The sequence below is a fragment of the Penicillium odoratum genome (genome assembly GCF_028828045.1).
Source record: "Penicillium odoratum strain IBT 22623 chromosome Unknown utg000006l_segment0_segment0, whole genome shotgun sequence".
NCBI classification, from domain to species: domain Eukaryota; kingdom Fungi; phylum Ascomycota; class Eurotiomycetes; order Eurotiales; family Aspergillaceae; genus Penicillium; species Penicillium odoratum.
Genome location: NW_026643148.1, coordinates 4,827,009 through 4,838,567, shown reverse-complemented (window position 1 = coordinate 4,838,567; position 11,559 = coordinate 4,827,009). Strand labels below are relative to the sequence as shown.

The following is an 11,559-nucleotide window of genomic DNA, read 5'->3' as shown; positions in this document are numbered from 1 at the left end:
AGAATCCTAAAATGCCACTAGATCTCACAAACCCTTCTCATATTTGCTCATCGGACATCATGGATTCTCAGATTTACGAATCAATTCATCCGGACTTCCATGTTCCACCCGATCTTTCTTTGTCTCAATTGCTTCAGAAATATAACCCTGAGGATGTACCAGAGACGAAGGTTATTTTGGAAGGTATATCCCCTGGAGGCAGACAAGTTACCTATGGCGAGCTACGTAATGAAGCTGCGACTATGGCCGCATATTTCACAACAGTTTTGGGATTGAGCACCGGTGACACTGTCGCCATCTATGCCCCGAATTCTGTCCAATATCCAATTCTTGCGCATTCAGTGATGTGGTTTGGGGGTGTGATCGCGTGAGTGCTACTTTTGAATTTCAGTTGTATAATATCTGACGGAACATTATATCTTCTCCTGAAAAAGAGGAATGAATGCTTTGACATCAGTTCAGGATCTCGTCCATTATCTGAAGATTTCTCGACCATCGGCCGTGATTACCAATCACGCATTGCGGATGAAGATGGAAGAAGCCGTATCCAGAGTCAAGGATGTGGATTCGATGGTTCTCGACCTCGATGAGCTTTTCACGAATATGGTGAATCCAATGCATCGAATATATCACCTAAATTCAAATCAAATCTAACAAATATAGTCTCGAAAGGGCCTCCCACCATGTGCGCCATTTGATCTATCTGGAAAAGACAATCGACAATGCCCCGCATCAATCATGTTCAGCTCTGGTACAAGTGGTAAGCCCAAAGCCGTAATTTGGAGCCACTATAGCATCATTGCGCATGTCCTACAGCCTCGAATCACTCTTCCCGAGCAAAACAGCTGTCTGGAAAGAGAGGTAGTGTACGCACCTTGTACGTCAGACCACTTACCCTCAAAGTTGACTAGAATCGTTCGGGGGACTAACCAAGGATATCGGGTAGTATGCCACATGCTCGGATTTATCGGCGCAGTCTTGAAGCCCGCATTCCTAGGCTGCTACGCTGTAATCCTGGAACGCTTCCACTATGAGACTTATATCCAAGCCTGCGCAAAAGCCCGGGTTACAATAATGAAAATGATTCCTGCCACAGCAGTGGCTATCGCAAAAGATCGCAGCATTGAGCAGCATGATCTCAGCAATGTAAGACATATTTTGTGTACGGGCGCGACACTTCAGGCGCAAATTGTGAGGAGACTTCAGGAGATCATGAAGAGTTGCGCTATTATTCAGAGCTATGGGTGAGCCATATTCCATTTCAACACCGAGGCAATGTTTCCAAGCTATCCTCTGTCGATTCCTTGAAAGTCGCTCATTTGCTGATGTTGATCATAGTCTGAGTGAAATTGGGGTTTCAATCTTGAAAGGAGCACGCTCATCTGAGAAGTCTGGAAGTGTTGGAAGATTGTTTCCAGGCAAGTAAGTTGACTTGCTAAGACAATATTGCATTCAAAGTCCCTGATTCATTTAGTAAACTGCGCATCGTGGATGAAAAGTTGCAAGATGTGCCAACCGGCCACGCTGGAGAGGCACTCGTTCGAGGCCCCACCCTTTTCATGTTGGTTACATCTGATGAAATTTTGCTGTATTTGCTGACTGGCTTGGAAAAAGGGAGTACAAAAACGATTTGGCTAGTACACGGGAGGCATTTCACAAGGGATGGTTCCGAACCGGAGATATCCTGAGCATGGATTCGGACGGCTTTCTCTGGTTCCATGATCGTCAAAAAGAGATGATCAAGTATAAAGGGTAAGCAGAGGCGTTAGTCAAGTCTCCTTCATTATTGTTAATGCCCATATTACAGAAACTTGGTGGCTCCCGCCGAGCTCGAAAATCTTCTGGCAGCTCATGGAGACGTTCTCGAAGCGGCTGTCTGCGGCTACTTTGACGAATCGCAACAGACTGATATTCCAGTGGGATACGTCAAGCTCCGTGACTCCGTGGCCTTTAGTGACCGTGACCACTTGTTGGAAAAAATTAAGAAAAGTGTCGACGACGTTGTATCATCTCCGAAGAAACTTCGAGGTGGGCTGTTCTACTTGGCAGAATTGCCCAAAAATGCCACGGGCAAGATTATGAGAGCGCACCTTCCGGCTCGTCTGGTGTCTAATGCGAGAAAGAAGAGGGCGAGTAAAATATGAGCTGATTGATCTGGGCGCTGTATATGATAAAAGAACAAAACGATAAACAACAAAAAGAGTATAGAAAGAGCGGTCTGAAGTACTCAACAAAAAGTCACCATTTCCATCTGAGAATATCAGGTACGAGTCCGTTTCCGACTGGTTTCTAACCTATAGGGGTAATTATAATGTACTGTATTATAATTAGGGTGGGATTCTTTAGTATAGGGAAAAAGAAGTAGGTTATAGTATATTTCATTAAAAGTATTCGAGTATATTGTAATTATCTTCTAGGCCTGTATAAAGCTGAAAATTCAATATATTTCTAATTTATCTTTTAAGCACCCTAACTTATAGGGGTAATTATAATATACTATATTATAATTAGGGTAGGATTCTTTAGTATAGGGAAAAAAAAGTAGATTATAGTATATTATATTAAAAGTATTTAAGTATATTATAATTTTGTTAAGACCAGGGTCTTAGGGAGTTGGATGGATGGGTTGATAACACGGCACAGCGTACCCCTGTACTGCTGCTGTCTGGATTGATGGTAATATAATCACTGGAGAGCTGTTATGCAGCTCTCCCGCCGTGCTACTTCTGTTGCGCGGCTTAGCTAAGCGGATCACCGGCATACCGGGTTAACCCTTCTCCGGCCCAACTCCGTTAGGGCCCTTCGCATGTAGAAGTATACTCCTCTGCCTATACTCTTGGGCTCTGGCCCCTCTCGTATAGGTCTTCCTAGACGTGTCGTAACATATTTAGAACTACTCTAGAACTGCCATTGCTTACACCAGCGCTTCATCAACTCCCCCGTCACCGGCTCCATCCGGCGCATAGTCTTGCTCGCCTTCTCCGTCCGCTCCGTTGCAAAGCCTCCACTAGCCGCCTCACCATCCGTCACCTTCGTAGACGCAAGAACAGCAAGACGATACGTATCCAAAAGCTTCACACCGGGATTCTTCTCCAAATCGACCTCGCCAGTTGCGCTCTTCTCCAACGCCTCCACCCACTCTTGCAAGCTCACAACGCGCTCAATCCGGCTTCCATAGAACTCCATGACCGCGGGCACAATAACACCCCCCCAGTCTGGAAGGTTCGGATTCACCGCATGGAAGTATCCGCCATTACCATCTTGGCCGGTAGCAATCTCCCAAATAACACCTGCGATGTCCTCCACAGGCGCCCAGCCCAAATTACCCAGCACTCCAAGCTGACTAGGCAGGAAGCCGAGGAATACTGAGCTCCGGATAAGAGTCGGAAGCCACTCGCGCGGGTTCCATTGGCCTTGTTCGGCCCGGGGGCCGGCGACTTGTCCTACGCGGATGATATTCCGTGGCACGGACGAGACTGTCGCGCCCGCATCGAGGATCAGGCTTGCGGCAAGTTTAGACTGGCCGTAGCCCATCTGGGAGGCGTGGCTAAAATCTGAGAGGGGTTGTTCGGGGATGAGGCTTGACTCGGGCCATTGCTCGACCGTGCTTACGGACGAGACAAAGGTGATAGGGATACATTTGGCGGCGGCAGCTGCGAAGTCGCTGAGGTGTCGGATGCCAAGGAGGTGTGGTTCGAAGGACGCGATGGATTGATTGAAGTCCACGGGCCAGGAGTTGTGGATGATGCGGTCGACTGTGCTCATGAGGCGAGCTGCGATCTCGTCGGGCAGGTTGAATGTAGCTGAGGAGGAAAGGTCAACGGTGAGGAATTCGATGCGGGATGGTGAGAAGTCGGTGGACAGGCCGCGGGAGCTGCTTGCTGCGATTTGGCGCTCGCGTGCGTCAGACGTTCGGTTGAAGCAGATAATCTTTGTGATGCCCTGGCTTGCGAGGGCGAGGTCAAGGAGGTAGCAGCCTAGAGCTCCAGTTGTGCCAGTGATGATAATGGTTTGTTTTGTAGCGGCGGGAAGGGGCTTGTCGGATGTTGAGGAAGGGAGATTCTGCGTGTATTTTTCGACAAGTGCTGAGCATAGGGCCAGGGTGTCGGCCACAGTGCTGGTGGCTGCAGTTCCATTCGAATTAGATTCGGCTAGAGAATTAATGAAGGAACTGAGCTTGGCGATGGTTGGGTGGCTGTAGATACTCCTTCCTTCAATGGTCTGCTTGACACTAGCGCTCAGCACCCGTGCTAGTTGGAGAACCTGGAGCGAGTCGACGCCCACAGTGAAGAAATCATCATCAACGTCGAGTGCAGGCAACTTCAAGGCCTGTTGCACCAATGTCCGGATCCCATCTGCAAGGGCTGTTTCTGAGCTAAAGTCGAGCTCCACAGCAGCAGCTGAGGCGCTGTTAGTTTCGGAGCTACACTCAAAGATGCGGCAAATGTCATCTGTGTAGAGCTTTGTAGCCATGGCGCGCTGGATGGTTCCTTTGCCGGCACGCGGGAAGGGTCGCGCTGGGTCAGACAAAAAGACATAGTCACGCAAAATGCGACCATGCGCGACAGTCTCCACGTTGGCCTTCTCGATGACCGGCCAAACATCATCGAGTAACTTTTGCTTCTCCTGCTCATTTGCCGGATGTTGCGCCGGCTCAATCAGCAGTGCAGCATGGAAATGTCCCGCACCGACGACTTGCGCGCCTAAAACCCCCGGATGTCCGATCACCGCTCCTTCGATGGCGGTAGGGTTGAGTTTCTCGCCGGTGGAGAAGACGATAATGTCGTCGGCGCGACCCACGTAGGTCCAGTGGTCTGGTAAACTCGGATGCGGGCGGTAGAGGTCCTTCGTACTATACTCGTCTAGCTCAGGGAAGACATAAAAGCACCCCTGCACACCCGGATGCTCCTTGTTCTGCCGAATGAAGACTTGCTCGAATGTGTCCTCACCAAAGGGCCGCCACTCGATACCCAACAATTGTGTCGGGACGATAAACCACTCCCAGAGAGATGAGTCTGGTTGCGTGTAGTACGGCATGTAGATGTACTCAGTTGCCCCGATGGCGTTGACTAGCTTGACTTCGTTCTTCAGCAGGGAGGCCGCTGCAGCGGGCGCGATTGGGCCTATACATAGGGCTTAGTTAGGTTTGGGACGCACTTGAATATCTCACTTTAGCTCACACACCTCCTCCAAAGGCCACAACTTGTAACTGCTTCAGCTCATCGAGCGCTACTTGTGACCGCGACATCTGCTCCAGAATGACCGGGGGCAGGACAGTATAGGTCGCGCCGCAGTTCTGCAACCACTCCACCACGTTATCCCCCGTGAAAGGAACCAACGGATCGCGGAATACAACAGGAGTGTTGTAGTAAAAGCCTGACAGAACCGTGGGTGCGATACCTGCGGTATGGAACAGAGGACAGGTACAAAGGTATCGCGGGTTATCGAATTTTCCCCATGTCGGTAACCACGGCAGGTTACCCTTGTACTCGGGAACATAACGATGCAGGTCGTTCAGGGCGAACGAGCCCTGGGGGATAATGACTGGCTTGGGTAGACCCGTGCTACCGCTCGTATGGAGGACCACAAAAGGGTCCCATTCGGCCTCGTCGAAGGTCTTTGTATACGGGAATGGGGCGACAGTCGTGTTCACCCACTCATCCCAAGGAGGAATTACGATGCTTTTCAATCCGGGCCGTCCGGCGACCCACGGCTTTACCATCGCTGCCAACGTCTCTTCGTGGTATAGGATATCACAGTCCGTCTTGTTGAACAGGTGAACCTGTGCCGCAACGGAATTTCGCGGCGAGATAAACAGAGCCTTGTACCCGGCCTTAATGGCGCCCATGAGAAAGAGCACATAGCGCGGGTCTTCAAGCCCGATATACGCAATCGTAGGGAAAGTGCCCGGCGTTGGCCTCCCAGCTCGATCGATCAGCATATGAGCCGCGAAGTTGACGGCGTTCGCGACTTGCGCCCAGCTCACAGGCTTCCAGCCATTGCGAGAGTTGCCGGGAGTCCGGGGGACGAACATGCATGCGACATCTGGCGTCGCGATAGCCGTTGCGTCGATGACATGGGGCATCAAGCGCTTCCCGCATATTCCTCCTAAGAGTGGTTCTTTCCCCGAGTCTGTTATTGTACCGAAGACGTTCATGGTGTTCTTGGTCATCGTGTGCGACGCGTCGCGATTACGACTGACGAGCTCACCCATTTTTGCAGCGCAATTAGGCTTCCATCATTTAATTCAAGTCCATCCTCTCCATTATATCCTCTAGGCGCCCATCCCCGCTCTGGCAAGTCTCAGCTGTAGCTCCGGCGACTCCGTGTGTTCTCTATGCCAGTTGAAGCACAGGTGGCTACCTCAAATTTCAGTTCAGCCCCACCACTGGCTCGAACTGGTGTTCAAACACGGCGACGGACTGATCAGTATTAGCCTCGCTAGATACGTAAATTATGGCGCTGCTGAACACCACTAGCTCAGGCTCCCAAGGTGAGAATAACCGAGCAAGCCAAGCATTCCTATTGGCTGGTGAGACTGACATGTTTGACAGCACACATGGCGTTCCTTGTGGGGATATCACTAACGTGCTGGCCAGGCAGTGTGGGCTGAATTATAGATTTTGTATATATCTCGGCATTTAGACTAAGCAATACCAAGCTAGACACATAACGGAGCTTTGGGTGCGAACAAGACACCCGAGAACCGAGTTGAGGTCTAAGAGAAAAAGGAAGTCTGGGCACAGGCTAGGTGGGACTCGAAACTATGACTACTATCTGCCATTCGGCCTGGAGTACATCAGGAATGTGGTAATCAGCACGGGGTAGTTAGGCAGATGCCGTTTACCATGAGATGGGATACCATATCCCACAGAAACCCGCACCCGAACCCGCCCCATCCTCCCTATGGGTCGGGTTTTGGGTCAGTCTATCTAACCTGCATGCGAGTTGTGGGTTGACTTGAGCAACCCATGGGTTTTGCGGGTTCGGGTTGCGGGTTGACTTTACCTACCCATTTGCAGGTTATGGCACAGACTATATACCATAGCTATACAAGCTCAGAACTAAGCTATATTAAAAGAAGACTCTCTTATGATATTCAAAGGCGCTCAAACACATGTATACAGAGCAACTCTCAAAGCCGCGCCTTCATCTCTTCAAATTTCCACACAGCATCCCCCGAGAACGTCTCCAACTCCCCAAGATACCCATCCCATAAAGCCTGTGAGGTCATAGGGGCAGTACAATACGGCTCGACTCCAGTTTCCTCGACCAATCGCGGCAATTCCGGGAGGACAGCATCAGCTGCCTGCGCTTCCATGGTGCGCCCCTCTTCACGGCTAATACCGCCCTTCTCTGCGAACCAGCCAGCATCCTCCTTGAGAACTCCAGCTTCGTAGAGGGCGCGGAGCTTGGGATCGATGCCGACGTTCTCAGCGGCCTCGAGTGCCATACGATAACCGATCGCGAGGACCAAGGGGAGACACAGGGGGAGAATAATGCGATTGAAAGCTTCGCTGCGGTGTTTGTTGCTGAAGCGCTTCATTAACTCCCGAGCTTCAGCGAAGAGACCTGCTTCGTGGCGTGCGACGGGGCTGTTGGGTTTCACTGGTGGTGGGACCTCATAGCGGCCGATTAGGAGCTCGCTGGCGAGACCTGTTGAATAGAGGATTGAGCATTAGCTTGAGTGGACTGGTGAAAGAGTTGGGGCTAGACATACGGATGGCTAAGACTCGAACGTCGCCTTCTGCGGTTGCCACGGCGTTGAACTCCAGCTATATCAGGCAAGGTGATTAGCAATGCGCATTGGTTCTTTTCGGGGGTAAGAAGAAGACCTACACTGGCGGCGAGGATTTGATTGCGATCATAATACCCCTGCCAGCCGCAGCCCTCATTGATAGGCTGGAGACTATCTTTGAAGTGATGAATCGTAACTGCTTTAAACGTCGTTGCAAAGATATGGCGGAGCCGCGAATCAGCCTCAATGCAGTATTGCCTCCCGGCGTAAATCAAGAACGCCTGCAGAACATGGGCGCGCGCAATAGCGTGCAAAATGGGAAGATGCTGCGTCCGGAAGTTGATCACGGGCATCGGCTGTCCGTCAGGTCCGAGGATGTGGCGCCGGAAACTGAATTTGCTGGCGTTGTACACGGCCATCTTGATTAATGGAATACACGCGCCGGCTAGGAAGAGGGTTCCGGCGCCCATGCGGTGGATGGTGGATAGAAAGTTGTCGCGCTCGTTGCGTGGCTTTTCCAGGCTGCCCAGCAGCGCGGAAGGCGGGAGTTGTACGTGGTCAAAGAAGGTCAGGGCATGGTCGATTGGATTCGCGCCCGGGCGGAGTGGAAAAACTCTGGATACTCGCTTTTGTCAGTCATGGATGTATCTATAGAGATTGATTGCTGATACTTACTTTGATGTAATTCCTGTGCACATCTTGGTGCCATCGGACATGGGAACCAGGAGCGGCCGGACTCCGCGGTCCTCTCCTTTGACAATGAGACGGGCAATTACTACTGCAATGGTCGGGAGGCTGTTGCGTGGAGTATTGGGTGGCATGCATCTGGGATTGCTTTGTCAGTATCAGAGTAGATAAACCTGGAGTATATGGTCACTTGCTTGGCGGCGTTCGGAGACGGTGTATGTAATTCAAAGCCGCCATTGGGCAGAAGTGTCGCCGTCGTTTCAAGATTGCGAGCATCCAAGCCATGTCCGAGCTCAGTAAGCATGAATTGTGATCTAAAGCTTGTCAACAAGATGTGACTGCAGGAAACCAGGTGGAGAACGCACGAGATGTCAACCCTTAATGCCTTCTCTATAATGGACGGCAATTCTGGATGTGTGGCAGCAAATCGAGCAACTGTGCCGACGAAAAGATTATACTGGACGCTAAGCAGGTTGATGGCGCCGCCGTCCATAGCGGTGAGCATGTCTACGTGAAGTTTCCAGAAGGCTGGGGTCATTTCAACTACATCCTTCAATGACAAGTCTAAATCCAAGTCCCGAGATTAGTTAATTGCAAGCATGAGAGTTAATTGCAAGAGGAGAGCGTACTGTGGGCGTGCGCCAAGGCTCTTGCTCTTTGGTATGTGAGCGCCGTCCGTTCCTCGAGAGTCATCGTCGGTGGTGCAGGCTGCATCAGTGGTGACCTGGCCAATTCCAGAGTCGGTGAAGGCGTGTTCCATATTTGCTCGTAGAGTGCACGGTAGTCTGATACGGCAACATCATGGTCTGAATTTGGCAGCGACATGAGAAACATGTCTGATAGGTATTGCAGAGATAATAGTGTTGACATTTTCCCGGACTCGCATCATCACGAAGGGCATTCATTTTATGTATCTGCTTCAATTCGACCGGCCTGTTGGACGTTTAGGGGCTTAGCTGAATATTCCTTCCTTGAAGATTCACTAGCAATGCGCTAAGACATAATAGGTCTAAGAGATAACAGGTTATTGAATGGCATTGGAAAATAGCCGACCCTTGATCCACATTAACATCGGGTTCGCCGGCAGTCTGGATTGGGCGGCTGCGGGAACCACTGAAGGCTTGAGCAGTCACATTTATGGGCATAGTGCGGGCATTAGACAACCGTTCTCATCTCAGCGGGTCGGTACTCCAAGACAACTAGGCGAACACGAGTACAATGTCCGACAGCGGTCCTAAAGCTCAAGTAGATATTTTACATTTTGGGCCTATATTTACCCCACCTTCATATATGACAAGCACCGCCTTTATTACCGCCCATACAACAACAGCAGCTATAAAACAATTACATATTTTACCCCTATCCTATAGGAATGACTGCAGTCTACTATAGGCTAAGCTTTGGGCCGGCCCATAGGCTTTGCAGAAGTCTATGTAGACTACCCTTATCATCGTAGGATCCTGGTAAGTGTTGGTTGAACCTACAGGCTATGTAGCTCGAGCACTATTGATATTTAAAGGGACAATTAGCATTTAGGGGGGTATATAAATTTTAGTTTAATATTTAGAAAAGATATATTTTGAAGGAATATTCAGTAGTCAATACTTGAACCTCCTGACATATGGAGAGATATAGCTCCTGTAGAAATGTAATTATGGATGTCAACGTAAATATATATTTCTATGTCTACACTTCGTATCTTAGAATTAATTCATACTATCTCCACATAAAATACACCATCAAGTAATTTGAAATTTCGCAACACTATGAATAATATATTACTGGTTTATTTGATTATAATACTTAATGATTTCCTGAAGTTTCAACAAAACAAGTGATAATGACGATATATCAGATATCGATACAAGAACAGCTGTAAGTAACAGTAATTTATAAGCTGAGTCATCAAAATTTTCCATCTAAATTAGGAAAGGCCAAAAAAGATTATGCAAGACGGGTGATTGTGAGTGAGTGCGGATGAGCCTTAAGCAACCCTCTGCAGGTAAGGGTCGGGTGAGGGTCATGGCGAGGTCTACGTGCGGGTTGGTTTCGGGTTGAAGATGAAATCTCAATTACGGGTTATGTCGCAGTCTAACTACAGGCCAATACCCTATTATTTCTGAATAAGCTTCTCTATTCAGGTTTCATGGCTACAATAGGATAATCCAACGCCATCTAGGAGATCAGTAGCACTCTATCAATCAGCGCGGCAGGTCGGCACCTAAAGAGATTTACATGAAAAAATACAGTGTTCGGGAAGCAGGACCCACGTCAGGGATTCGGGCCGAGCAATAATCCATCGAGGTGTAAATTGAAGGTGTTCATGGCTGAACGGTGGGAACATGTGAGGGTGCGGGTGGTAAGACGATTTGGGATTTTTTAGACGACCCGAAAGTACCGAGACGTGGCTAGCGTGGATTTGCTGGCGGGTAATCTTTTCTCTTCCTCCGAGGTCAGACTTTAAGCTCAGCCAGCATGCCTGAAGATTTCAGCTCAGCCTTCGCCAAAGAAGAAGCTGAGACCCCAACAGTTCATGAACTTCGAAGGGGCGGTAGCAATATAGATTCCAATTTCGAGTCATTAAGGTTATTGAAATAACGACGATATCTCGATACTGAGCGCGGGATCCCTATGTGGATTTTCGGCCGTCAGTATTTAGTCTTAGGAGACTAGTAAGGCATCGTTTCAGCCAGCCTTTCGGCGAGCCATTGGACTAGGCTAAAAGGAGCGGAAAAGAACTTCAAACCTCACCAATTCGAGAACATGGCTCGGTTTTCGCCAGCAGTTTGCCGGCCATATCCGAAGGTCCACAAACACATACTGTAAACAAAGTATCTAAATCTGTGCAATTTTGACTCCGTCGATATGACTTTACGCCTCACTTTTACGCTAGAGATGCATCCAACTGCAAAGCTCGTCACCCAATATTTATTGAATCAGTCTCCTACTTTGTGAAATTGGATACAGACAATATGATTCTGTAAATCAAATATCTACATATTACAACTCCTCGAGATAAGGATGACATCTCAAGGAGCAACTTTTCCACTTCCGTAATCCATAATTTTCAATGGTATTAAAACACACACATTTCATTCCAGGAAAGGACAAGTACGGCTGGGCTGTTACTATAT

General features: G+C 49.2%; 3 protein-coding genes across 3 annotated transcripts; 1 reads left to right on the top strand and 2 right to left on the bottom strand.

The window, feature by feature from the left end:
• Nucleotides 1-59: 59 nt before the first annotated feature.
• On the top strand, nucleotides 60-2,144 carry N7520_010219 (acyl-CoA synthetases/AMP-acid ligases II; the record flags this gene model as incomplete). The annotated part of the gene is made up of 8 exons (XM_057144153.1): nucleotides 60-367; nucleotides 435-606; nucleotides 664-877; nucleotides 947-1,244; nucleotides 1,339-1,422; nucleotides 1,475-1,561; nucleotides 1,615-1,752; nucleotides 1,808-2,144. 8 exons carry the CDS (start codon nucleotides 60-62, stop codon nucleotides 2,142-2,144), a joined length of 1,638 nt encoding a protein of 545 aa, XP_056993441.1.
• A 754-nt stretch (nucleotides 2,145-2,898) lies between these two features.
• Nucleotides 2,899-6,172, bottom strand: N7520_010218 (acetyl-CoA synthetase-like protein; the record flags this gene model as incomplete). Its single annotated transcript, XM_057144152.1, has 2 exons — nucleotides 2,899-5,123; nucleotides 5,185-6,172. 2 exons carry the CDS (start codon nucleotides 6,170-6,172, stop codon nucleotides 2,899-2,901), a joined length of 3,213 nt encoding a protein of 1,070 aa, XP_056993440.1.
• A 963-nt stretch (nucleotides 6,173-7,135) lies between these two features.
• N7520_010217 (acyl-CoA dehydrogenase NM domain-like protein) lies at nucleotides 7,136-9,259 on the bottom strand (the record flags this gene model as incomplete). The annotated part of the gene is made up of 7 exons (XM_057144151.1): nucleotides 7,136-7,656; nucleotides 7,721-7,775; nucleotides 7,840-8,353; nucleotides 8,414-8,533; nucleotides 8,599-8,739; nucleotides 8,791-8,989; nucleotides 9,055-9,259. 7 exons carry the CDS (start codon nucleotides 9,257-9,259, stop codon nucleotides 7,136-7,138), a joined length of 1,755 nt encoding a protein of 584 aa, XP_056993439.1.
• Nucleotides 9,260-11,559: the final 2,300 nt, after the last annotated feature.